General features: G+C 41.9%; 1 protein-coding gene across 1 annotated transcript in view; it reads right to left on the bottom strand.

The window, feature by feature from the left end:
* nt5dc1 (5'-nucleotidase domain containing 1) overlaps positions 1–21,179 on the bottom strand; it is a 611,704-nt gene extending 590,525 nt beyond the window's left edge. The window contains exons 1-2 of the mRNA XM_073057433.1: positions 21,021–21,179; positions 10,360–10,451 (exon numbers count right to left, since the gene is read on the bottom strand). Of these exons, the coding sequence (XP_072913534.1) occupies positions 10,360–10,451; positions 21,021–21,113 (185 nt within the window). The 5' untranslated portion in view covers positions 21,114–21,179. The remainder of the gene's footprint in view (positions 1–10,359; positions 10,452–21,020) is intronic.
* Positions 21,180–24,732: the final 3,553 nt, after the last annotated feature.

The following is a 24,732-nucleotide window of genomic DNA, read 5'->3' as shown; positions in this document are numbered from 1 at the left end:
GGTAATTCCCATCAGCCCCTGAGGAACTCTCCACTTTTATACTCCTTAGGAAGTCCAACACTTCCTTCTCCTTGAATTCTAAATGTCCTATTGTATTTATACACACAGCATTGATCTCCTGGTCCTCCATGCCTTTATCCTTGATAAATACTGAAATGAAGTACTCATTAAGTACCTCACTCATTTTCTCTGCATCCAAGCAAATTTTCCCCCTTCATCCTGGAGTGGTCCCACCCGCTCCCTAGTTATCCTTGATGTATGTACAGAATGCCTTAATCCAACTTGCCAAGGACTTTTCATGGACCCTCCTGGCATTCCTAATACTCATTAGTTTTTTTCTAGCTTCTTTATATTCCTTTATATGTCCTTTTTGATCCTGACTTCTGAAGCTTTACATACTTTTCCTTTTTCTTGACTAAATTCATCAGCTCTCTGGACATCCAAATTTCTCTTATATTCCTGTCCTTCCTTCTAACAGGAATGTACCTTTGATCTTTAGACACCCTCCACATGTCTGACATGAACTTGCTAGTAGAAATCAACTATTGTGCCCTTTAAGACTGTCAATCCGACCAAGATTGAACCTCTATCTGAATAGGATATTCTTACACTCTCCACATATTTCTGATGACATTCATACTAGAAGTCTTACTTAAACATTTTACTTCTTAAAATGTTTTCTTCAATATGAATGGAACTTGTTTTCACAGATGTCCTTAAGTCAATTCTGTCCAGAAATTGGAACTATTTCATAGCCATTCTTTCATGCCTGTGCAATGAATGACATCAAAATTTGGCAAGACTGATTTGAAAGGAGGGAGGGAGAGAGAGGGAGAGGGGGAGGGGGAAAGAAAGAGATAAAGACAATTAATTTCATCATTCACAAGAATTTGCCTGTCTTTTGAATGTTACAGTATTATGGAAGCTCATCTGTATGGATAGGTGTCCGTAAAGCTAGGCAATTGTAGCTAGTGGATGGCTTGTATGCAGCAACTTGAGCTTTGGTGATAAATTTCTAAAGATTTCCCACTCCCTGTGTAAAGACATTTCTCCTCAATCAGTCTTAATTATCTAATCCTCGCCTAGACCAGGGTTTCCCAACCTTTTTTTATGCCAAAGACCCCCACCATTAACTAAGGGGTCCATGGACCCAAGGTGGGTATCCCCTGCCCCAAGCAGTGATTCTGGATTGAATACAGAAGAGCACAGCTCAGCACGAGGCTCTTAAGCAACCACGATGCCAATATAAATTAAGCACATTTGTATGCACAAGGTCCAAGATATTAAAATAGCTCGTAAATAGTTGAGGCCTCATAATTAATCCACGTATCATTCAATGTCAAAACAAAAATAACCCATTGATTCCAACATTCTCTGACAGATGGGTAACTTTATTGTATGACTACAGTGCAGAAGTCTTGCTACATCATACAGGATATTTAAGTGACATCATTTGGAAGTAATGTGTATTGTTCTGAACTCCACGCCAAAGTTCAAAGTCACCATATACAACCCTGAGCTTCTTTTTCCATACTCAGCAAATCTACAGAATAGTAACTGTAAACAGGATCGATGAACAACAAACTGTGCAGATATAAATAAATACCAATAAATAACGAGAGCATAAAATAACAAGATAAAGAGACTTAAAGTGAGACCATTGGTTGTGGGAACACCAGAAATAGATATGAGTGCAGTTAACCCCTTTTGTTCAAGAGCTTGATGGTTGAGGGGTAGCAACTGTTCTTGAACCTGCTGGTGTGAGTCCTGAGGCTCTTGTTTCTTCTACCTGATGGCAGCAGTGAGAAAAGTCTGGGTGGTAAGGATCTTTGACGATGGATGCTGCTTTTCTATGGCAACATTTCATGTAGATGTGCTCAATGGTTGAGAGGGCTTTACCTATGATGTACTAGGCTGAATCCACTATCTTTTGTAGGATTTTCCATTCAAAGACATTGGTGTTTCCATACCAGGCCCTAATAGAGTCTGCACACTTTCCATCACACATAGAAACATAGAAAACCCTCAGCACAATACAAGCCCTTTGGCCCACAAAGCTGTGCCGAACATCTATAGGTTTGCCAAGGTTTTTAATGACATGCTGAATCTCCGCAGACTCCTGAAGAAGTAGAGATGCTGCATGCTTTCTTTGCAATTACATTTATATAATGTGTCCAGGACTGGTCATCTGAGATAGTAACACCCAGGAATTTAAAGTTACTGACCCTCTCCATCTCTGATCCTCCGATAAGTACTGGCTCATGGACCTCTGGTTTCCCTCTTCTAAAGTAAACAATCAGTTCTTTGATCTTGTTGACATTGACTAAGAGGTTGTTATTACACCAAATTTTCTGTCTCCCTCCTGTATGCTGATTCACCACCACCTTTGATACAGCCCACAACAGTGATGTCATCAGCAAACTTGTATATGATGTTGGAGCTGTACTTAGCCACACAGTCATAGGTGTAAAGCAAGTAGAGCAGGGGCTAAGAACATATTTGAGCTGATGGAGAATGTGGAGGAGATATTTTGCAAATTCAAAATGACTGGGGTCTGCAAGTGAGGAAATCTAGGATCCAATTGCACAAGGAGGTATTGAGGTCCAGGTCTTCAAGTTTATTGATTAGTTTTGAGGGATGATGGTATTATATGCTGAACTGTAATTGATAAAGAGCATCCTGACGTATGCATCTTTGGTGTCCACTCAGACAGGAGCTTATATATGTTTCAACACCAGCCTCTCAAAACACTTCATCACTGTGGATACAAGTGTCACTGGGTGATAGTCATTGAGGCAGGTTAGCAAGCTCTTCTTGGGCACCAGTATGATTGAAACCTGCCGGAAGCATGTGGGTACCATATGGGAAGCATGTGGAGTGAGAGGATGAAGATATCTGTGAACACACCAGTCAGTTGGTCAGCACAAGTTTTCAGTACTCGACCAGGTACTCTGTTCGGACCAGATGCTTTCCTTGGATTCACTCTCTTAAAAGCATGTCATCATCAGATACTGAGATCAAAGGATCACTGGGAGATATTGGGGTGCGCAGTGGTCTCTCCCTGTTCTGGTGATCAAAGCAAACATAGAAGGCATTCAGCTCACCTGGAAGCGAAGCTCTGCTGTCCCCCATGTTGCTAGATTTAACTTTCTAGGTTATGGCATTCAAACCCTGCCACAGCTGTCAAGCATCCTCATTTATTCCAGTCTAACCCAGAATCTCCACTTCACCCATGAGATGGCTTTCCAGAGGTCATATCTACACCTCTTGTAGCTTTCTTGATTTCCATACTTGAATGTCTCTAAATTGGTCCTCAACAATTTCTGGATTTCATGGTTCATCCAGCACTTCTGATTGGGGTAAACGCTGAACGCTGTTTTAATAAAGTCTGTTACAACACTGGTGAAGTAATTCAGATATTCAGACAAGTGCTTGAACACAACCCAGTCCACTGACTCAAGGCAATCCTGTAACCGTTCCTCTGCCTTGCATGATGACCTCTTAGCTAAACACAAAGTACACTGCAGATGCTGTGGTCAAATCAACATGTACAACAAGCTGGAGGAACTCAGCAGGTTGGACATCATCCATGGAAACAAACAGTCAACGTTTCAGGCTGAGACCCTTCGTCAGGACTGAAACATTGACAGTTCGTTTCCACAGATGCTGCCCAACCTGCTGAGTTCCTCCAGCTTGTTGTACGTATACCACCTCTTAGCTGTCTTGATCTCTGAAGCCTTGCTTTTTAGGCTGTCCGTATGCAGGTAGTAGGAGTACAACCAAATGATCCGATTTGCCAAAATGTGGTCTAGAAAAGGAATGATAGGCATTCCTTATCGTAGTGTAGCAGTGGTCTAGAGTGTTGGGACCTCTGGTGCAATAGGTTACGTGCTGGTGATAATTGCACAGGGTTTTCTTCAAAGAGGCCTGGTTAATATCACCAACTATAATTTGAAATGCATTGGGATGGGCTGTAACTTGCCTGCAGATGACATCTTGCAGTTTTGCAAGTTTTAGAATTAGTATGGCATTGATCAAAAGATTAATTCCTCAAATAAAAGACATGTCCCACAAAGGGAGAATGATTAAGATTGCCAAAGCTCACTGGAGATCATAAAAAAAAGTGATCTGATTGTGATAGGTTTCTTTGGAATTGATAAGGTACATGGCAAAAACCAGCTCTTCTAGTTTGAGAGTTAAAAAAATCAACAAGATTTTACTTATTTATTTAGAGATACAGTATTGGATAGGCCTTTAGAGCCCAACGGGTACATCACCCAGCAATCTGCCTAATAACAGGACAACCTACTAACTGATATGTCTTTGAACTGAGGGAGGAAACCCACACGCTCATGGGAAGAATGTACAAACTTCTTAAAGACAACAATCGAATTGAACTCTGAACTCCAATGCCCTGAGCTTCTATAATGTCATGCTAACTGCTATGCTACTGTGGCGCCCCTCTATAGAAGTTGGCCCTCTAGAAATGGGAAATGAAAACTGTCTTGACATCTAAATTTGTAAGTTTTTTTAAATCCTCAGATGATTTCAAATGCTCAGTGAGTATATTTGAATCAGGATATGGAGATTAGACAATGAAGTATGCAAGATACAGGATCAGTGAAGGTCATACTAAATGACAAAACTAGCTCGAGGTGATATATTAGACAATCGTGCATTGAAATCTTACATTCTTAACTTCATGCCAAAGACTGAATCATTTAAAATTGTTGTCTATCATTAAATCTCTGCTTAAAAACAAGACAATTGCAACCAATGAAACCAACACAAGCCATAATTTTGCATTAAAATATCACACATTGAACAGCTCCATACATTCTAGGTACATTGTGGTTACACTACCCATACATGCACATCCAAAGATTCTAAATACATTTATTATCAAAGTATGTATAAATTACACAACCTTGAGATTTGTTTGCTTATAGGCAGCCACGAAGAAAGAAACCCAAAGAACCAAATTAAAATAAAGAGAGGCCTACAGTACCCAATGCACAGAGAAAGAGGGGAAAAAAACACAAATCATGCAAACAATAGAAGCATTTCAAACTAATTTGAATTTCATAGATTCAATTCCACGGAGCAGTCAAAATAGGCCCAAACCTCGATCTCAGTTCACCATATAGTGAAGCAACTCACAGCAAGGCTCACAGACACAAAGTATGGCAACCAAAGCAGTTCACAGCTTCAGCACCATGGAGAGAGGAGTGAACAGCATTGGAGCAGCGAAATCAGCCCAACTCTTGCCACCAGTTCCGACACCCTGCTTTTCCACCCTGGACAGGCGTTTAAATTGCCAGACACTGGGTAGTGCCTTGCTCTTAGACCTGAGCCCAGCTCTGGGCCTAGACTTTGCAGCCCAGCCCAAAAACAGGTTTAATCTATCAATTTGCTAAAATTATAAAACATTGAAAAAATTATACTAGATTATTGGAAATAACCACAAGCGAAATTCTCAAAACTCCAAATGTTGCTATCATGTTCATCATGTTGGTAAAGCTGTGCCCACAACTTGTAGGCAAAATAATATTGACCTTATTGCAATGATGATGATAATAATGTGTAACTCATTTAGAAATTTATAAGGAAGAGATGGGCATAAAACAGAAAACAGACACAAATGGCTTGGATGGATTGAAAAGTAATGGTGTCTCGACTTGAGACGAGGTCAAGCCAGTTCTGTTCACTGGTCCGTGCCGTTTACTTCGCTCTCCGCGGCACAGAGCCTGAGGTTATGAGACGGTTCCAGCTGCTCCAGGTTTGTGTCTGCAAGTTCCATGACGATTTGCTCTGCTGTGCAATGACCTGAGGCTGAGGCCTGCCCTGGGGGCTCTAGATTCCATGGTTGCGAGCTCTGCGACAATTTGCACTGCTGTGTGATGAACTGAGGCTGAGGGCTGGCTCTGGCTGCTCGGGGCTTTGTGTCTATGCACTTTTGGTCTGAAACCACTGCTTGCTTTTATTGTTTGCACAACGTGTTTTTTTTCCTCTCTTCGCATTAGATGTCCATTAGAATTTTTTAATGGGGTTTTTCCAATTTCTTGTTTTGTGTTGCCTGTAAGGAGATGAATCTCATAGTCGTATAATTCATACATAAACAATATATGTACTTTTTTTGAGTTTCACTCATCTTGAAGAAATGGCAGCTCACTAATACTCTCTTTATCCTTCAAGCAGTTGGACATTTACTCGATTAATACTAATTAAATTTGCTGTAGAAAACAAGGATTTAAAAAACAAGAATATAGAACATATAGATGCCCAAGACATTACAGGCCTTTGAGCCCACAATGTTGTGCCGACCATGCAGACTACTCTAAAAACTGCCTAGAATTTCCCAAGTGCATAGCCCTCTAATTTTCTAAGCTTTTAAAAGACCCTACTGTACCCTCTTTCACCACTGCTGCTGGCAGTGTATTACATGTGTCCACTACTCTCTGTGTGGAAAAACTTACCCCTGGCATCCCCTCGATACCTATTTCCAAGCATCTTAAAACTATGCCCCCTCGTGTTAGTTATTTCAGCCCTGGGAAACAACTTCTGGCTATCCACGCGATCAATGCCTCTCATCATCTTATACACCTCTATCAGGTCACCTCTCATCGCTCCAAGGAGAAAAGGCCAAGTACACTCAACCTGTTCTCATAATGTACTCTCTCCAATCCAGGCATAGTAAATCTCCTCTGCACTCTCCCTATAGTATCCACATCCTTCCTGTAGTGAGGTGACCAGAACCGAACACAGTATTCCAAGTGGGGTCTGACCAAGGTCTTATATACCATTAACATTACCTCACAGCTCTTAAACTCAATCCCACAGATGATGAATGCCAACACACCATACACCTTCTTAACAACACTGTCAACCTGCGCAGCAGCTTTGAGTGTCTTATTGACATGGACTCCAAGATCGCTCAGATTCTCCACACTGCCAAGAGTCTTACCATTTACATTATATTCTATCTTCAAATTGGACCTATCGAAATGAACCACTTCACACTTACCTGGGTTGAACTCCATCTGCCACTTCTCAGTCCAGTTCTGCATCCTATCGATGTCCCGCTGTAACCTCTCACAGCCCTCAACACTATCCACAACACCTCCAACTTTTGTGTCATCAGCAAACTTACTAACCCAGCCTTTTACTTCTTCATCCTAGACATTTATAAAAATCACAAAGATAATTGTTCCCAGAACAGATCCCTGTGGAACACAATTAGTCACCAACCTCCATGCAGAATATGGACCATCTACAGTCACCCTTTGCCCTGAAGAAGTTCAAATCTTCTCTTCGACGGGAGTTCAGTGAGACGCTCACTCATTGCCCACCCTCCGTTATCTCCGCCTCTCTCCATCTCTTCAACCACATCCTGACCCAGACACGGTACCATAGCCATGTCTCGTTTTTGGGAATGGGTCTCCACCGCCATCTCATACTGAAGGGATTCCAGCTTCGGTTCCAGGCTTCCCAGTTCGGGCCCAGCGAGGATCCCAGGTACCGCCATTTTGTTAACCAACGCTCCCATCGGATTCTCCGAGCCACGCTTACCACCATGCAGAGATACCTGCGGTTCCTATCACTGTCTCCGCCACCACTCCGAGCCATGCTTACCACCATGAAGAGATACCTGCGATTCCTATCACTGTCTCCGCCACCACTCCGAGCCACGCTTACCACCATGCAGAGATACCTGCGGTTCCTATCACTGTCTCCGCCACCACTCCAAGCCATGCTTACCACCATGAAGAGATACCTGCGATTCCTATCACTGTCTCCGCCACCACTCCGAGCCATGCTTACCACCATGCAGAGATACCTGCGGTTCCTATCACTGTCTCCGCCACCACTCCAAGCCATGCTTACCACCATGAAGAGATACCTGCGATTCCTATCACTGTCTCCGCCACCACTCCGAGCCACGCTTACCGCCATGCAGAGATACCTGCAGTTCCTATCATTGTCTCTGCCACCACTCTGAGCCACGGTACAGGGCCTCCCGGTTGCCACCCACTTCAACTCTGCCTCTCATTCCCATCTAGATATGTCCATACATGGCCTCCTCTACTACCATGATGAGGCCAAACTCAGGTTGGAGGAGCAACACCTCATCTACCATCTGGGTAGCCTCCAGCCTGGTGGTATGAACATTGAATTCTCCAATTTCCGGTAATTCCCTCCCCCTCCCCCTTCCCCTATCCCAGGTCCCTCTCTGCCTCTCTCCCCTTTCAACTTTCTGCTTCTTTATCTCTACAGTTCTTTCATGCTTATCCCCTCCCCCTCCCCCCTTTATCTTTCCTCTGATTGGTTTTCCACCTGGCGCCTCTAGCCCTTCCCCCTCCCCTATCTCTATTACTGGGCTTCGGCCCTCTCTTACCCCCCATTCCTGATGAAGGGTCTTGGCCCGAAACGTTGGCTACTCTTTTCTCACGGATGCTGCCTGACCTGCTGAGTTCTTCCAGCGTTGTGTACGTATTCTCTGTCACCCTTTGCCTTCTGTAGGCAAGCCAATTCTGGATCCACAAAGCAAGGTGTCCTTGGATCCCACGTCTCCTTGCTTTCTGAAGGCGCCTTGCATGGGGAATCTTATCAAGTGCCTTACTGAAATCCATATACACTACATCCACTGATCTATCAATGTGTTTTGCTACATCCTCAAAGAATTCAATCATGCTCATAAGCCACAACCTGCCCTTGACCATGTTGACCATCCCTAATCAGATTATGTCTCTCCAAATGCCCATAAATCCTGCCTCTCAGGATCTTCTCCAACAACTTGCCCACCACTGAAGTCAGACTCACTGGTCTATAATTTCCTGGGTTATCTCTACTCCCTTTCTTGAACAAGGAAACAACATTTCCAACCCTCCAATCTTCCAGTACTTATCCCATCTCTATTGATGATGCAAAGATCATCGTAAGAGGTTCAACAATCTCCTCCCTCGCTTCCCACAGCAGCCTGTATATCTCATCCAGTCCTGGTGACTGATCCAACTTAATGCTTTTCCAAACCTCCAGCATGTCCTCTTTCTTAATGTCTATGTGCTCTAGCATTTCAGTTCACTGTAAGTCATCCCCCACAATTGCCAAGGTCTTTTTCCCTGGTGAATACTGAAGCAAAGTATTCATTAAGTACCTCCGCTACCTCCTCTGACTCCACACACACGTTTCCTCTATCACACCTGAATGGTCTTATTCTCTTACGGCTCATCCTCTTGCTCTTCACATACTTATAGAAAGCCTTGCGGTTTTCCTTAATCCTGCTCACCAAGGCCTTTTCATGGCCCCTTCTGGCTCTTCTAATTCCATTCTTAAGCTCCTTCTTGGGACCCTTGTAATTTTCTAGAGGTCTAACAGTACCTAGTTACTTGAACCTTTCGTAAGCTTTTTTCTTCTTAACTAGATTTTCTACCTACTTTGTACACCATGGTTCTTTAACTCTACCATCCTTTCCCTGCTTCAATGGAACATACCTCTGCAGGACACCATACCAATGTTCCCTGTGCATTTCCCTGAGAACATCTGCTCCCAAGTTCCTGCCTAATAGCATCATATTTCCCCCTACCCCAATTAAATGTTTCCCCAATTGTCTGTTCCTATCCCTCTCCAAAGCTGTGGTGAAGGAGATAGTGGTCACTAACTCCAAAATGCTCTCCTCCCAAGAGATCTGACACCTGACCAGGTACATTTCCCAATACCAGATCAAGTACAGCCTCTCTTCCAGTTGGCATATCTACATATTGCATCAGGAAACCTTCCAGAACACATCTAACAAACTCCACCCCACCTAAACCCTTTGCGCTAAAGAGATGCCAATCAATATTAGGAAAGTTAAAATCTCCCACCACAACAACCCTTTTATTACTTCACCGTTCCAGAATCTGGCCCTCTATCTGCTCCCTGATATCTTTGTTACAATTGGGGAGTCTATAAAAAACACACAGTAGAGTTATTGCCCCTTTCCTGTTTCTGACTTCCACTCACACTGACTCAATAGACCATCCCTCCATGACTTCCTCCTTTTCTGCAGCCATGACACTATCCTAATTTGCAATGCCACGCCCCCACCTCTTTTGCTTCCCTCTCTGTTCTTTTTGAAACATCTGTCAGCAGCCATGTTAAATGCTTTGTCTCCCCCTACCACCTTTCCTGCCCCAACTAAATATCATTGCTTTCACACAACAATCCTTACACTTCAGTCAGTAACGATCAAAATGAAAATATTTAATTTGGAATTTGTTCTTATTTTGGTCTCACCCAAAATTTTTGTAATTTTTATAGAGTAAAGGCAAGTAGCCTTTTTTTAAAGCACCTATAAACAGTGAAGAGAAAAAGACTTACCAAAAATCCCAAGAGTCTGGAGTCACTGTCATAAGCTTCCGGTCATAGCCTTTCTGTTCAACTAAGTACTGAGCAAAGCTGTCATATATTAGCTGGAATAAAAACAAAGTTTACAATAAATACTGGCAATCTCATGTGTCTTCGACGATATAACAGAGTGCTAACTAGAAATTACAGAGTAACCACAAACTTGTGTCCTCATGAAATACTTCACTTTGTATATATAACTTTTTAGAGACAAGATTCATTTCAGAAGTTTTTGTTTAGCTGTTTGCAATTTTGAGAATAATCTTAACACTGTAACTACTATTTCACACTTCTATTTGGTAATAATTTGTAGTTAATAATATAAATAATTATTCTTTTATTTCTTATCAATAAGGAATACTTAACTAAATCAAGAGGAACATACTTACATTTTACAACAAACCTTAAGAGTTTGTTTTGTGATTGTAATTGAGCCTCTCCACTGAAATATTTGAAATTAAAGAACATTTACAGTCTCACAAATTAGATGCTACTGTGGTGCTAGAAAGTTTGTGAACATGGTAGAATTTTCTCTATTTCTGCATAAATATGACCTAAAATGTGGTCAGATCTTCACTTGTCCTAAAACTAGATAAAGAGAATCCAATTAAATAAATGACACAAAAACATTATACTTGTTCATTTATTTATTGAGGAAAAACAATCCAATATTCCATGTATTTGTTGGAAAAAGCATATGGACCTCTGTTTTCATTAACTGGTGTGACCCCCTTGTACAGCAATAGCTTCAGCCAAACTGTTGATCAGCCCTGCACATCAGCTTGGAGGAATTTTAGGCCATTCCTCCTTACAAAACTGATTCAAATCTGGGATGTTAGGGGCTTCCTTGCATGAACTGTTGCTTCAGGTCCTTCCACAACATTCCTATAGGATTAAGGTCAGTACTTTAACTCGGCCTTTCCAAATCACAAATTTTCTTCTGATTAAACCATTCTGTCATTAATTTACTCGTCTTTCAGATCATTGTCTTGTTGCATTATCCAATTTCTATGAAGCTTCAGGTAACAGACTGCTACCTTGACATTCTCCTGTAAAATGTATTGATAAAATTTGAATTCATTGTTCCCTCAACAATTGCAAGCTGTCTAGGCCCTGAGGCAGCAAAGCAGCCCCAAATGAGGATGCTCTTTCCAGCATGCTTCACAATTGGTATGAGGTTTTGGTGTTGGTGTGCAGTGCCCTTTTACCTCCAAACAGCAATGTACATTTCTGCCAAAAAGTTGAGTTCTTGTCTCATCTGTCCACAGAACATTGTCCCAGAAGCATTGTAGAACATCCAGATGGTCTTTTGCAAAGTTGAGACATGCAATTTTAAGAGAACAGTGATTTCCTCCACAGGTACTTCCACAGAGACCATTCTTGTTCAGTGTTTTTCTTATAGTGGACACATGAACTGAGACTTTAGCAGTTTTAGAGATTTCTGCAGGTCTTTTGCTATTATCCTTGGGTACTTTTTCACTTCCTTCAGCATTGCACATAATGCTCTTGCTGTGATCTTTGCTGGATGCCCACTCCTAGGGAGAACAGCAACAGTACAGTTTCCCCCAATTGTACACAATTTCTCTTACTGCGGACTGCTGAACACTCATGTCTTTAAAAATGCTTTTGTAGCCTTTTCCAACTTCATACACCTCTACAATTCTTTTTTTAAGGTCCTCTGAAAGTTATTTTGATCAAGGCATGATGCACATAAACAGAGCAGGCTGTGTCAGTAACCTGACTTTGCGTGTCTTTTTGTATAGTGCAGGGCACCTCAACAACCCACACCTTCAATCTCATCTTATTGACTGGAACACCTGACTTCAAATAGCTTTTGTAGAAGGCATTACCCCAGAAGTTCACATATGTTTTCCAACAAATACATGTATTATTGGATCATTTTTTTCCTCAATAAATAAATGAACAAGTAAAATGTTTTTGTGTTATTTATTTAATTGGGTTCTCTATCTAGTTTTAGTTTTAGGACTTGTGTAAAGAGCTGATCACCACTGCACATCCAAATGGCTACACATGCTGAAGTTCAAATCCACATTTTCCCCAGCAAAGCCAAGATGCAACAGAAAAATCTACTTTCCACAAGAGCATGCACATCCCTTAAAGCTGTGCCAATACTGTTTAGGCCCCACAAAATTTTAAACAAATATAGCCCTCGAAATTTTAAACAAATATAAAATTGTACACTAGGAAGTTCTTTGTGTTTCATCTGGAAACTGCATTTATCAGTCCAAACTATTTGGATGAAATTTGGCCTCTCTACAGTGGCTTTAAATGAATGTCTATGCTAAACCATTATAGAAAATAAAATTGATAATTTTAACTGCAGACAGGATATTTCCAAGGGTTTAATAATCGTGGTACTTAAAAACAGGATCATTCTCTACACTTTAAAATATTCAACTCTCAGATAATGATTTGGGAGGAAGAATTGGCATCCCTCATTGTTATAAACAGATCAAGAGTTTAAAAAAGAGAAATCTACATATAAAGACCTGAGTAACTACATCTAAAATACTTCTCTCTAGTTATATAATTTTAAAAATGAATCTCTTTCACTTTTAATTAAAAGGCACCCACTCAAGAGTCAAATGATTGTTATATCATTGTATGACTACGCCACAATGATGTCAGTATCCAACACATAAGAGGCATGCATCTTCTATTACTATTCCACTTTAAAATTGTTTGGACAATACAAGAGTTTGCAACAAACGTACCTACCCCAGATAATCTCTCTTCTCACCTCCCATCAGGTGAAGCCTGAAAGCACATACCACTGGGTTCAAGAACAGCTTCTACCCTGCTGTTATAAGACAATTGAATAGTCCTTTTTATGATTAAATGAACACTTGAGCTTACGATCTTCCTCATTATGGTCTTGCAACTTATTGACTGCCTGCACTGCACTTTGTCTGTAACTGTAGCACTTTATGCTGCTTTCAGATATTGGTAGTACCTCAATCCACTTTTGTAATGAAAATATCTGTACAAATAACATACACAACAGAAGTCTTCCACTATAACTCAGTACACATGACAATAATAAACTAAGTACTAAACCATTCAGGTGCCACATAACAATTCTTGTTGAATGGCTGATACAATTATCAATTATGCTACTGCTGCATAACTCTAAAGCAGGGGTTCCCAACCTGAGATCCACAGACTCCTCGGTAGTAGTAGAGGTCCATGGTTGGGAACCCCTGCTCTAAAGGATCAATTCCATCTTAAAACAAATTTTCCCACTTCAATATATTAGTGGAATTTTGCAAGAAATAAGAAATTTCAAAAAAAACTGATGAATTAATTTCTACTTTTCCCATTGCAGTGTCTTCTTGGCAGGCCTTCCTGCAAACAATCTTAAATAAAAATCTTTTACAAGACTAATCACTACTGAGTGACAGTCTAACAAGTATTACCCCAAGAAGATATTGAAAATTATGATTAAAAGAGCTGCAGGTACATAAAAATACTTGACTACTTAATGATCTTCAAATATGGATGACTAGTCGCTTACATCTTGCTTGAAACTTATGAAATTTCAATTATATGTTCAAGTACATCAGTTCATAATTACTGCAAGCAACTGGAAGAGTTTCACATTCTCCTTGTTAATTAGTGCAAGCTCTGTTGCCTGGAAACAAGTTTCACTGATATAAAATTATGAAAGCCGAAATTCAACGCATGACCTAATGGTACAAAATATACACTCTAATATTATCATAAAGCCAGGGGACCAATCTCAGGTCAACGAGTGGACAAGATGATGCCAGAAAAATCAACAGGCATAGCTAAAAACATTTGACAATTTTTTTGCTTGAGCGTATAGACATTAAGAAAGAGAATGTGCTGCAGCTTTTGAAAGGTATTAAGTTAGATAAGTTGCCAGGACCAGATGAGGTATACTTCAGGCTACTGTGGGAAGCAAGGGAGGAGATTGCTGAGCCTCTTTGCATCATCAATAGCTACAGAAGTATTGGAGGATTGGAGAGTTGCAAATGTTGATCCCTTGTTTAAGAAAGGGAACAGAGATAACCCTGGAAATTATAAACCAGTAAGTCTTACCTTAGTGGTGGCAAGTTGTTGGGAGAAAATCCTGAGAGGCAGGATTTATGAACAATTGAAGAGACATGATCTGGTTAGGGATAGTCAGCATGGCTTTGTCAAGGGCAGGTCGGGCCTGATTGATTTGAGGATGTAACAAAACACATTGATGAAGGTAGAGTAGTGGATGTAGTGTACATAGATTTCAGTAAGACATTTGATAAGGCTCCCCATGCAAGGCTCCTTCAGAAAGTAAAGAGGCATACGATCCAAGGAGACCTTGCTTCCGGAATTGGCTTGCCCACAGAAGGCAAAGGGTCATTGTAGATGGTTCATCTTCTGCATGGAGGATGGTGACCAGTGCTGTTCTGCAGGGATCTGTTCTGGAAACAATTCTCTTTGTGATTTTTATAAATGACCTGTATAAGGAAGTAGAAGAGTGGGCTAGTAAATTTGCAAAGAAGTTGGGAGTGTTGTGGATAGTCTGGAGGGTTGTCAGAGGTTACAGCAGGACAGTGATAGGATGCAGAACTGGACTGAGAAGTGGCAGATGGAGTTCAACCCAGATAAGTGTGAAGTGGTTCATTTCGGTAGGTCCAATTTGAAGACTGAATATAATATTAATAGCAAGACTCTTGGCAGCATGGAGAATCAGCAAGATCTTGGGGTCCGTGTCCAAAGGATACTCAAAGCTGCTGGGCAGGTTGACAGTGTGGTTAAGAAGGCATACAGTGTGATGGCTTTCATCAACCATAGGATTAAGTTCAAGAGCCATGAGGTAATGTTAAAACTAGATAAGACCTTAGTTAGATCCCACTTGGAGTACTGTGTTCAGTTCTGGTCACCTCATTAAAGGAAGGATGTGGATATATCGAGAGAGTGCAGAAAAGATTTACAAGATGTTGCCTGGATTAGAGAGCATGCCTTATGAGAATAGGTTGAGTGAACTTGGCCTTTTCTCCTTAGAGTGACAGAGGATGAAAGCAGCAGGGCTGAGTACAAGAGTAATTACAGAGGTACTTTTTCAGACAGAGAGGAGTGTATGGAATGCACTGCCAGCGAAGGCAGTAGAAATGGATACATTAGGGTCTTCTAAGAGAGTCTTAGATAGGTATATGGAGCTTAGAAAAATAGAGCTACGTGGTAGGGAAATTTGAGGCAGTTTCTCGAGTAGGTTATATGGTCATCACAACACTGTGGGCTGAAGGGCTTGTAATGTGCTGTAGATTTCTATGTTCTATCATCCTTGAATAACTTCCATGCTCTTTTCTCTGGTCCCACAAGAAGTTCTTTGAAGTGCCTGTCAATGATGAACTGTTTGATTTGTGGGCCAACAAAAATGCCTTCTTTTATCTTGACATTGGTTATTCTGACTTGAATTATCAATTGGAATAACAAATACAAGTGATTTTTATAAAATGGTGTGCCTGTTTAGGTCTAGTATAGGTCTAGTTTAGGTCTCAACTTAAGTCTAGTATACTGTACAATTACAGTATATACTTTATTGATCCTAAATGAAATTACAGTATCACAGTAGCATTACAAGTACACAGATATACAAATATTAGAAGTGAAGTTAGAAAGATAAAAAAATAAGTTACCTCTAACAGTGTAACAGGAGGGGATCATCACTTCCCCAGCTATAGGTTGACCCATTATAGAGCCTAACCACCGAGGATAAAAATACCCTCATATAGTGCTCTTTAGAACAGTGCGGTTGTCTAAGTCTATTACTAAAAGTGCTCCTCTGTCCAGCCAAGGTAGAATGCAGAGGGTGAGAAACATGGTCCAGAATTGCCAGGATTTTATGGAGTGTCCTTTGTTCTACTGCAGCCTCCAATGAGTCCAGTTTGACTGCTATAATAAAGCCAGCCTTTCTAATCAGTTTATTGAGCCTGTTGGCATCATCCATGTTGATACCATTGCCCCAGCACACCAACGCATAGAAGATTGTACTGGTGACAACAGACTGGTAGAACATGTGAAAGAGAGGCCTGCATACTCCAAAGAACCTCAGTCTCCTCAGGAAGTACAGGCGACTTGGCCCTTCTTGTACACAGCCTCTATGTCGCTGCTCCATTCAAGTCTGTCATCCAGCAGGATCCCCAGGTACATGCAGGTCCTCACCACATCCACATATTCAACAGAAACAGGGAGCCGTACAGGCTTACTGTTCCTAAAGTCCATCACCATCTCCGTTGTCTTACTGATATTGAGCTGCAGATGATTCAGCTTGCACCATTTGACAAAGTCCTCCACCAGGACCCTGTATTTGTCCTCTCGTCCTCCCTTTTTCACCCAACTATTGCTGAGTCATCAGAGAATTTCTGCAGATGACATGACTCAGTATTGTATCTGAAGTCCAAGGTATACAGGGTAAACAGGAAGGGAGCCAATACAGTCCCCCATTGAACTGTCATTCTTTAGGAATACTCATTAAAATCACAAATTTCACAGCTGAATTTAAGTAAAACTCCGTTAATCTGCTGATTGTTCAGCATCAGCCTCACAATGTGCCAATTCCCATGCTCCAGCAAGCTGAGGGCCAAGTTCACACGCTCCTTTTAAATGCTCTAGGAATTCAGAATCAGGTTTAATACCACAGGCATGTCGTGAAATATGTCAACTTAGCGGCAGCAGTACATATAATACATGATAATAGGGAAAAATAAATAAGTAAATCAATTACAGTAAATATATATATATAAATAGTTAAATTAAAAATAGTACAAAAACAAATAATATTTTAAAAATGGTGAGGTAGCAATTAAGGGTTCAATACCCATTTGGTAATCAGATGGCAGAGGGGGAGAAGCTGTTCCTGAATCGCTGAGTGTGTGCCTGACAATAACAATGAGGAGGCGTGTCCTGTGTGAATTGAATTCACTTTATTTCATGTATAAAACATACAAGAGGAGTAAAAATCTTTATGTCTCCGTCTACATGTGCAATCATAGTAATTTATAATAACTTACAATAAATAGAACAGTCAATGTAACATAGAAGTATACTCAAATCAACATGAGTTTATCAGTCTGATGGCCTGGTAGAAGAAGCTGTGTCAGAGCCGGTTGGTCCTGGCTTTTATGCTGTGGTACCATTTCCCAGATGGTAGCAGCTGGAATAGATTGTGGTTGGAGTGACTTGGGTCCCCACTGATCCTTTGGACTCTTTTTTTTTCCCCACACCTGTCTTTGTAAATGTCCTGAATCATGGGAAGTTCACAACTACAGATGCGCTGGGCTATCCGCACCACCCTCTGCAGAGTCCTACGATTAAGGGAGGTACAATTTTCATACCAGGCAGTGATGCAGCCAGTCAGGATGCTCTCAACTGTACCCCTGTAGAAAGTTCTTGTGATTTGGAGGTTCATACCAAACTTTCTCAACCATTTGAGGTGAAATAGATGCTGTTATGTACTGTGTGGTATCAGACATCCTAGTTAAACAAAAGGACATCAGGAGAAAAACCTTCTAACAGTTGCAATCATACCACAGTTTTGGATTTCAATCATCTCAGTCCCAGGAAATCCCTTCAAAGATTCCTCAGCCCAACCATCAATGATTTTTATTCCATCATGATATCAAAAATATACATTTGCAAATTGTTGCACTCCAGATATGCAAAACCCAGAAAATGCTCAGGCATGGCTAATAAGTGGAAAGCAACATTTATGCCACTGGAACTTCATATATTGACCATCTCTTGAAGAGTGAATCTAACCACTTTTAAAAGAATTTTCTTCAGAGACTGGCATGTACACACTTCCACATCTATTAACATCAATATTTGAGGAATTATCATGAAACTCAACTGGCTGGTTAGATATATACAGCAGATGTGAAAGCTAATCTGAAGCAAAATGACCTTTTAATAAAAGGATCCCTACATTTCCACCAGCTACAATTCATGTCACATACATGAAGAAATACTCTCCACTTGCTTGAACAAGTGCTGCTCCACCACCATCCAAAACAAAGCAACCCACTTAGTTTAGTTCCCATCCACCATAACCGTGTTGCAGATTGTGGTTAACTCCTTGCCCTATAAACCGCAGTTACTAATCAAAGTTTACACAACATCATCTCCCAGAACAATGACCCATACCAGCAAGGAGACCAGGCACATGAAATACTTGCCTAGTTCCTTTCTAGCTCATAGACCATCTTGACCTAGGAATGTATTGCCATCCATTCATCATCTCCAGGTCTAAATCTTTGAACTTCTATCTGAATGTAATGTGGGAGAACCTTCATTGGAAAAGTTACAAAGGCTCATCAACATCTTCTCAAGAATATTGAGGAATGAGCATTACACACTGGCCTTGCCTGCAACATTCACACCACATACAACTTCTTCGCCTCTGCCACTTTTGTGGGCCATATCAAAGGTGATGATAAATCAGCATACAGGAGGGAGATTGAAAATTTGGCTGAGTGGTGCCATAACAACAACTTCTCATTCAAAGTCAGCAAGACCAAGAAACTGGTTCTAGACTTTAGGAAAGGAAACCAGAGGTCCATAAGCCAGTGCTCATCAGAGGATCAGAGTAGAAGAGGGGTAGTAAATTTAAATTCCTGGGTGTTACTATTTCAGAGGAACTCTCCTGGACCCAGCCTGTAAATGCAAATGCAAAGAAAGCATGACAGCACCTCTACTTCCTTAGGACTCTGCAGAGATTCGACATGACATCACAAACTTTGAAAACTTCTAAAGATGTGCAGTGGAGAGTGTATTAACAAGCTGCATCACTGCCTGTTATGGAAACACAAATGCCTTTGAACAGAAAATCTTACAAAAGGTTTTTTTTTCGGCCCAGTACACCACGGGTAAAGCCTTCCCAACCACTGAGCATATCTACATGAAATGCTGTCATAGGAAAGCAGCACCCAAAATCAGAGATCCTCACTACCCAGGCTATGCCTTTTTCTTGCTGCTTCCATCAGGGAAAAGGTACAAGAGCCTCAGGACTAGCACCAATAGGTTCAAGAACAATTAATAGCCCTCAACTATCAGGCTCTTGAACAAACAGGATAACTACACTCACTTGCACATCCATTGAGATGTTCCCACAACCAATGATCTCACCTTAAGGACTCTATCTCATGTTCTTGTTATTTATTGCTATTTATTTATATTTGCATTTGCACAGTTCATTGTCGTCTGCACTCTGGTTGATCTTTCATTGATCCTGTTATAGTTTCTATTCTATAGATTTACTGAGTACGCCCACAGGAAACCAATATCTGAATGGACATTAAACCCAACTCTACTTTTTATTTTTTCTCCTTTTGTACTACTTATTTAACTATATATATATTTACTGCAAATCAGCTTTTTATTATGTATGGTAATGTACTGCCACCTAACAACAAATTTCACAACATTTGCCAGTGATATTAAACCTGATTCTGATAGAATGAATAATTAGTATCCCAAGTGCAGGACAGTATCGACCAGAACCAGCCATACTTTTAACTACAAAATTAGACTATTCCAAATGCAATACCCATCCACTGGAACCTTCTAAATGAAATGCAACTGTACCACAGCAAAACAGAACACTACCAGTAAGATTCTGTACACAAAAAGCTGGACAAATCCAATCTTACCAATTGATGCCTTATCAGTGGACTATCAGCAAATGGAGAAGCTTCCAGCTTTACTTCTTATCAATAAAAGGAGAAATTCTACAGTTGCTGGAAGTCCAAAGCAACACACACAAAATGCTGGGGGATCTCAGCAAGTCAGGCAGCATCATGGAAATAATTAACAGTCGGCGTTTCGGGGCCCCCGTGCTTCTTCTGGACTCAATGACTTGCCCACATGAAGAAATGTTAGAAATGCACCTTTAATCCCTACCACTGATGCCGCCGTTTGAGTGACCTTGTAGTGTGTAACTTTCCTACTATATTGGGAGTGGATTTCAAGACAAATCAATTTACTGCATAACTGGATACTCCGGGATGTGCACCGGATTGATCAACTAAGCCCCAACCACCATTCACTCTTGCGTCCCACTTTCGCTGAAAATATTGTGCAGTAGGGGCAGGTGCAGGCAAAGCAACTACAAGGGAAATAGTTCAAAGGCTTTAAAGAAATTTAATATTACCCCCTCCCACAACCCTATCCCCGCCGTTGGGGATCTAAAACATGACGAGTAATGGCCTGTCGCGTACGAGTAACAGGATGTAAAGTTGGATTCGGTGCTAAAATTCCTGTATTGCTATGGGTGGGTGGGAGATGGAGGGGGCGTGGTAAAGGGTGTCACGTTTATAAATTCAGTTACTTTCAGTAAATGCTCCGGTCTGATATCAGAAGGAATCTCGAGGGGGAAACGACTGCAAAACATAAACAAGCCGAGCCTCGCCGACGGTGTTCATGTTGCCGCGCTGCTGATACAGGCGGCAGCTGCCTGTATCTCCCCCGTCGGCCCCCCGGCACGGAGCAGGGCCGCGCTGCCGCTTCCTCAGCCCGCCAGGCTCGGCGCTTCAGCCGCGGCTTCAGACGTTACCCGCAGTGTGGGCCGGGCCGGAGGTGGGGAGCAGCGCCCCCGCCGCCAACAGACTCACCGCAAAGGTGCTGGTCACGTTGTACCGGCACAGGGTATGGTCCAGGTCGAAGCCGATCACATCACAGTCAGCCAGCGAGAAGTATTCGGCCATGGCGATGGCGGCCCTCAGCAAGCACCCTCCCTCCTTCCTGCCCGCCCGCCCTCCGCACTGACTTGACTGCCGCAGCACGCGCGTCAACGCCACCGTGGGAAGGAGGAGAGGGGGGAGGGGAGGGGCCCGAGTACCGCGGGAGGGGGGCCATGTGACCTGTGTGCACTCACACCTGCCATCATCCATAGCAACAGGTGGCTGAGGCCCGAGTGCTCCGGGTGAACAGCGAAGGGAAGGGAGGCCAGGACGCCAGAAATGTGGCCCTTGTTGAGATTACTGTCACACTGCACAAGTAGTAGAGTGAGGCGTTCTCTGGGATCAAGGACTCCAGTGAGAAGGGCCCAGATGATTGGTGAATGGGCATGGGATTACAGCCAGAGCGCACATAGCTGGTGCCCCTGAGTGCAAAAGTGTTGACAGGGCATCTCGTGGAGAGGATTCTGCATCAAGGGTTGCCAGCTGAGAGTGTGGTATTATAGAGGGAGTATCATTACTGGATGTGTGATCCTCATTTGGGAAAGGTCTTTACCCCCATGGGAAGGTCTTAATTAACCAATCCAGTGTAGTGCCTGAATACTCTAGGCTGAGGACTCTGCATCTGACAGTCTAGAAGCAAATTAGGAGATCGGTGGATACAGGATTTGGTGTTTGGGTACTGGATGAACATCCTCCAGGGTAAGTGTATTTTGCATCTGAGGGTATGTTCAAATGGGAAGTGGCCACTGCATCTACTAAAACCATTCCTGAGGAGCTACCATCAGGATCTGGCCTGACACCAGTGAAACCTCTCCTTTTAAAAGAAAAATGATGTCATGAGATGCTTACAAACATAAAAAATATAATTATAAGACAACTAAACCTGGATGGAGTTATGTCTTTACCATAGGAGATGGAAGGTGCTCCCTCCCTCTGCTAGTCTGCAGGTCACCCTTGGGCAAGGTGTAGCATCTGCTTATAGCACATTCCCCCAACTACCCCAAATCATGAAGCCATGGGAGCAGGTGGTGGATGGTCGTATGAGCACCTGGTGCATATCACAAGGTCCTGGTTATGTGACCACTGACACCAGGCAGACAATCTCTGAAGAGCACTGATAATGGCTGGCATCACCCATCTTGTAAAGACACTGGTTAGAAGAAGGCAATAGCAAACCACTTTGGTAGAAAAATTTGCCAGGAACAATCATGGTCACTGAAAGGCAATGATATCCTACCTCATATAATATGGCACATAACGAACAAAAAAAATCTGAGCCAAGACTCAATGGAGGTCGCAGCTCAATGCCATTGTGAGAAAACCCATTACTACCATTAGAGTGAATGAACAAATGAAAGAATAAATCCGACAGCACAACAAGTGCAGGTACATTGTATAAGGTACAAGAAAAAATTGTACAGGTAGAAGGAACACATACCAATCCTCACAGAGGGATCAGAAGTGCAGAGAGTGAGCAGTTTCAAGTTCCTGGGCATCAGGATCTCTGAGGATTTAGCCTGGTCTCAACATATCAATGTAGTTATAAAGAAGGCGGGGTGGCAGCTGTGCTTCATTAGGAGTTTGAAGAGATTTGGCATGTCAAGAAATACACTCAAAAACTTTTATAGTTGTTGCATGGAGAGCATTCTGGCAGGCTGCATCACTGTCTGGTATGGGGTGGGCAGGGGTGTGGCTACTGCACAGGACCAAAAGAAGCTGCAGAGTGTTATAAATTTAGTCAACTCCATCTTGGGTACTAGCCTACAAATTACCTAGGACATCTTCAGGGGGTGGTGTCTCAGAAAGGCAGCGTCCATTATTAAGGACTTCCAGCACACAGGTCATGCCCTTTTCTCACTGTTACCATCAGGTAGGAGGTACAGAAGCCTGAAGGCACACACTCAGCGATTCAGGAACAGCTTCTTCCCCTCTGCCATCTGATTCCTAAATGGACATTGAACCCTTGGACACTACCTCACTTTTTAATATACAGTATTTCTGTTTTTGCACATTTTTAATCTATTCAATATATGTATATTGTAATTGATTCATTAATACTTTATTTCATTTATTATTGATATTTCTGTATTATGTATTGCATTGAACTGCTGCTGCTGCTAAGTTAACAAATTTCACGTCACATGCCAGTGATAATAAACCTGATTCTGATTCTGATTCAATGCCTCTGAATCATAAATTACAACACCTGAACAGTGGATATGAATGTTGGAGGTGTTAGTAAGTCTGCAAATGAAACAAAATGATGGTGGTATTGAGGCTAAGTCATTAGGTTGACTTTATGTACAGGTTGATGGGCTCTTGATTATTAAGGGTGTCAAGTGTTATGGGGAGAAGGCAGGAGAATGGGATGGAAAGGGAAAATCAATCAACTATAATTGGTGTGCAGAATTAATGGGTCAAATGGCTTCATTTTGCTCCTATACCTTATGGTCTTCTCGTCCAAAGGCATTTCTAACACTATGCTGGAATGTCAACATACACAAAATTTATAAGGAATTTACCAGGTCAGGCAGCATCAATGAAAGAAAATAAATACTGTATGGAGGTTGTACTTCCCTCTCTCACTGCTCCCCATCTGTGAACTCTGCTGCCCTCTTACTCACCCAGACCCACTACCACAGACACATATCCTTCCAGGAAACTTGTAAATTCCTTTTTCTCCAGCCCTTTATCTTTCCCACCCATTTGGCTTCACCTATCACCTTCTAGCTAGCCTCCTTCCCCTCCGCCCACCTTTTTATTCTGAAATCTCCCCCCTTTCATTTTAGTCCTAAAGAAGGATCTGGGCTGAAACATTGACTGTTTATTAATAGGTTCTGCTTGACCTGCTGAGTTCCTCCATCATTTTGTTTGTGATGCTATGGATTTCCAGCATCTACAGACTTTCTCATGTTCATGACATTGGAGGTAGGTTAAAAATTCTGCCCGTAGAAGCTGATAGTTGACAATATGCACATCTTGATGCTATAACTTGACCCTTTAGACCATAAGACCATAATACATAGGAGAAAAAGGCCATCTGGCCCATTGAGTCTGCTCCATCATTCTATCATGACTAACCTTTGATGCTATGTCCAATCAAGAAACTATCAATCTCTGCCTTAAATACACCCAACAACCTGGCCTCCACATCTGCATGTGGCAACAATGTCACACCCTTTGCTAAAGAAATTTCTCCACATCTCTGTCTTGAAAGGACGCCCCCCTATCCTGAGGCTGTGCCCTCTTGTCCTAGACTCTCCGACAATGGGAAACATCCTTCCCACATCTACTCCATCTAAGCCTTTAAACATTCGAAAGGTTTCAATATGATCCCCCCCCCCCACCCTCCTGAATTCCAGCGAGTATAGACCTAGAACTATCAAGCGTTCCTCATATGGTAATGCTTATATTCCTGGAATCATCCTTGTGAACCTCCATTAGACCCTCACCAATGCCAGCACATCTTTTCTAAGATTACTGCCCAAAACTGTTGACAATACTCAAGGTGAGGCCTCACCAATGTTGATGCTCTTGTATTATAGACCTCTTGAAATGAATGCTAACATGGCATTAGCCTTCCTCACCACTGACTCTGCCTGCAAGTTAACCTACAGGGTGTTCTGCATAGGAACTCCCAAGT

This window comes from Hemitrygon akajei, chromosome 9 (assembly GCF_048418815.1).
Source record: "Hemitrygon akajei chromosome 9, sHemAka1.3, whole genome shotgun sequence".
Taxonomy (NCBI): domain Eukaryota; kingdom Metazoa; phylum Chordata; class Chondrichthyes; order Myliobatiformes; family Dasyatidae; genus Hemitrygon; species Hemitrygon akajei.
This window is presented reverse-complemented; position numbering and strand designations above follow the sequence as displayed.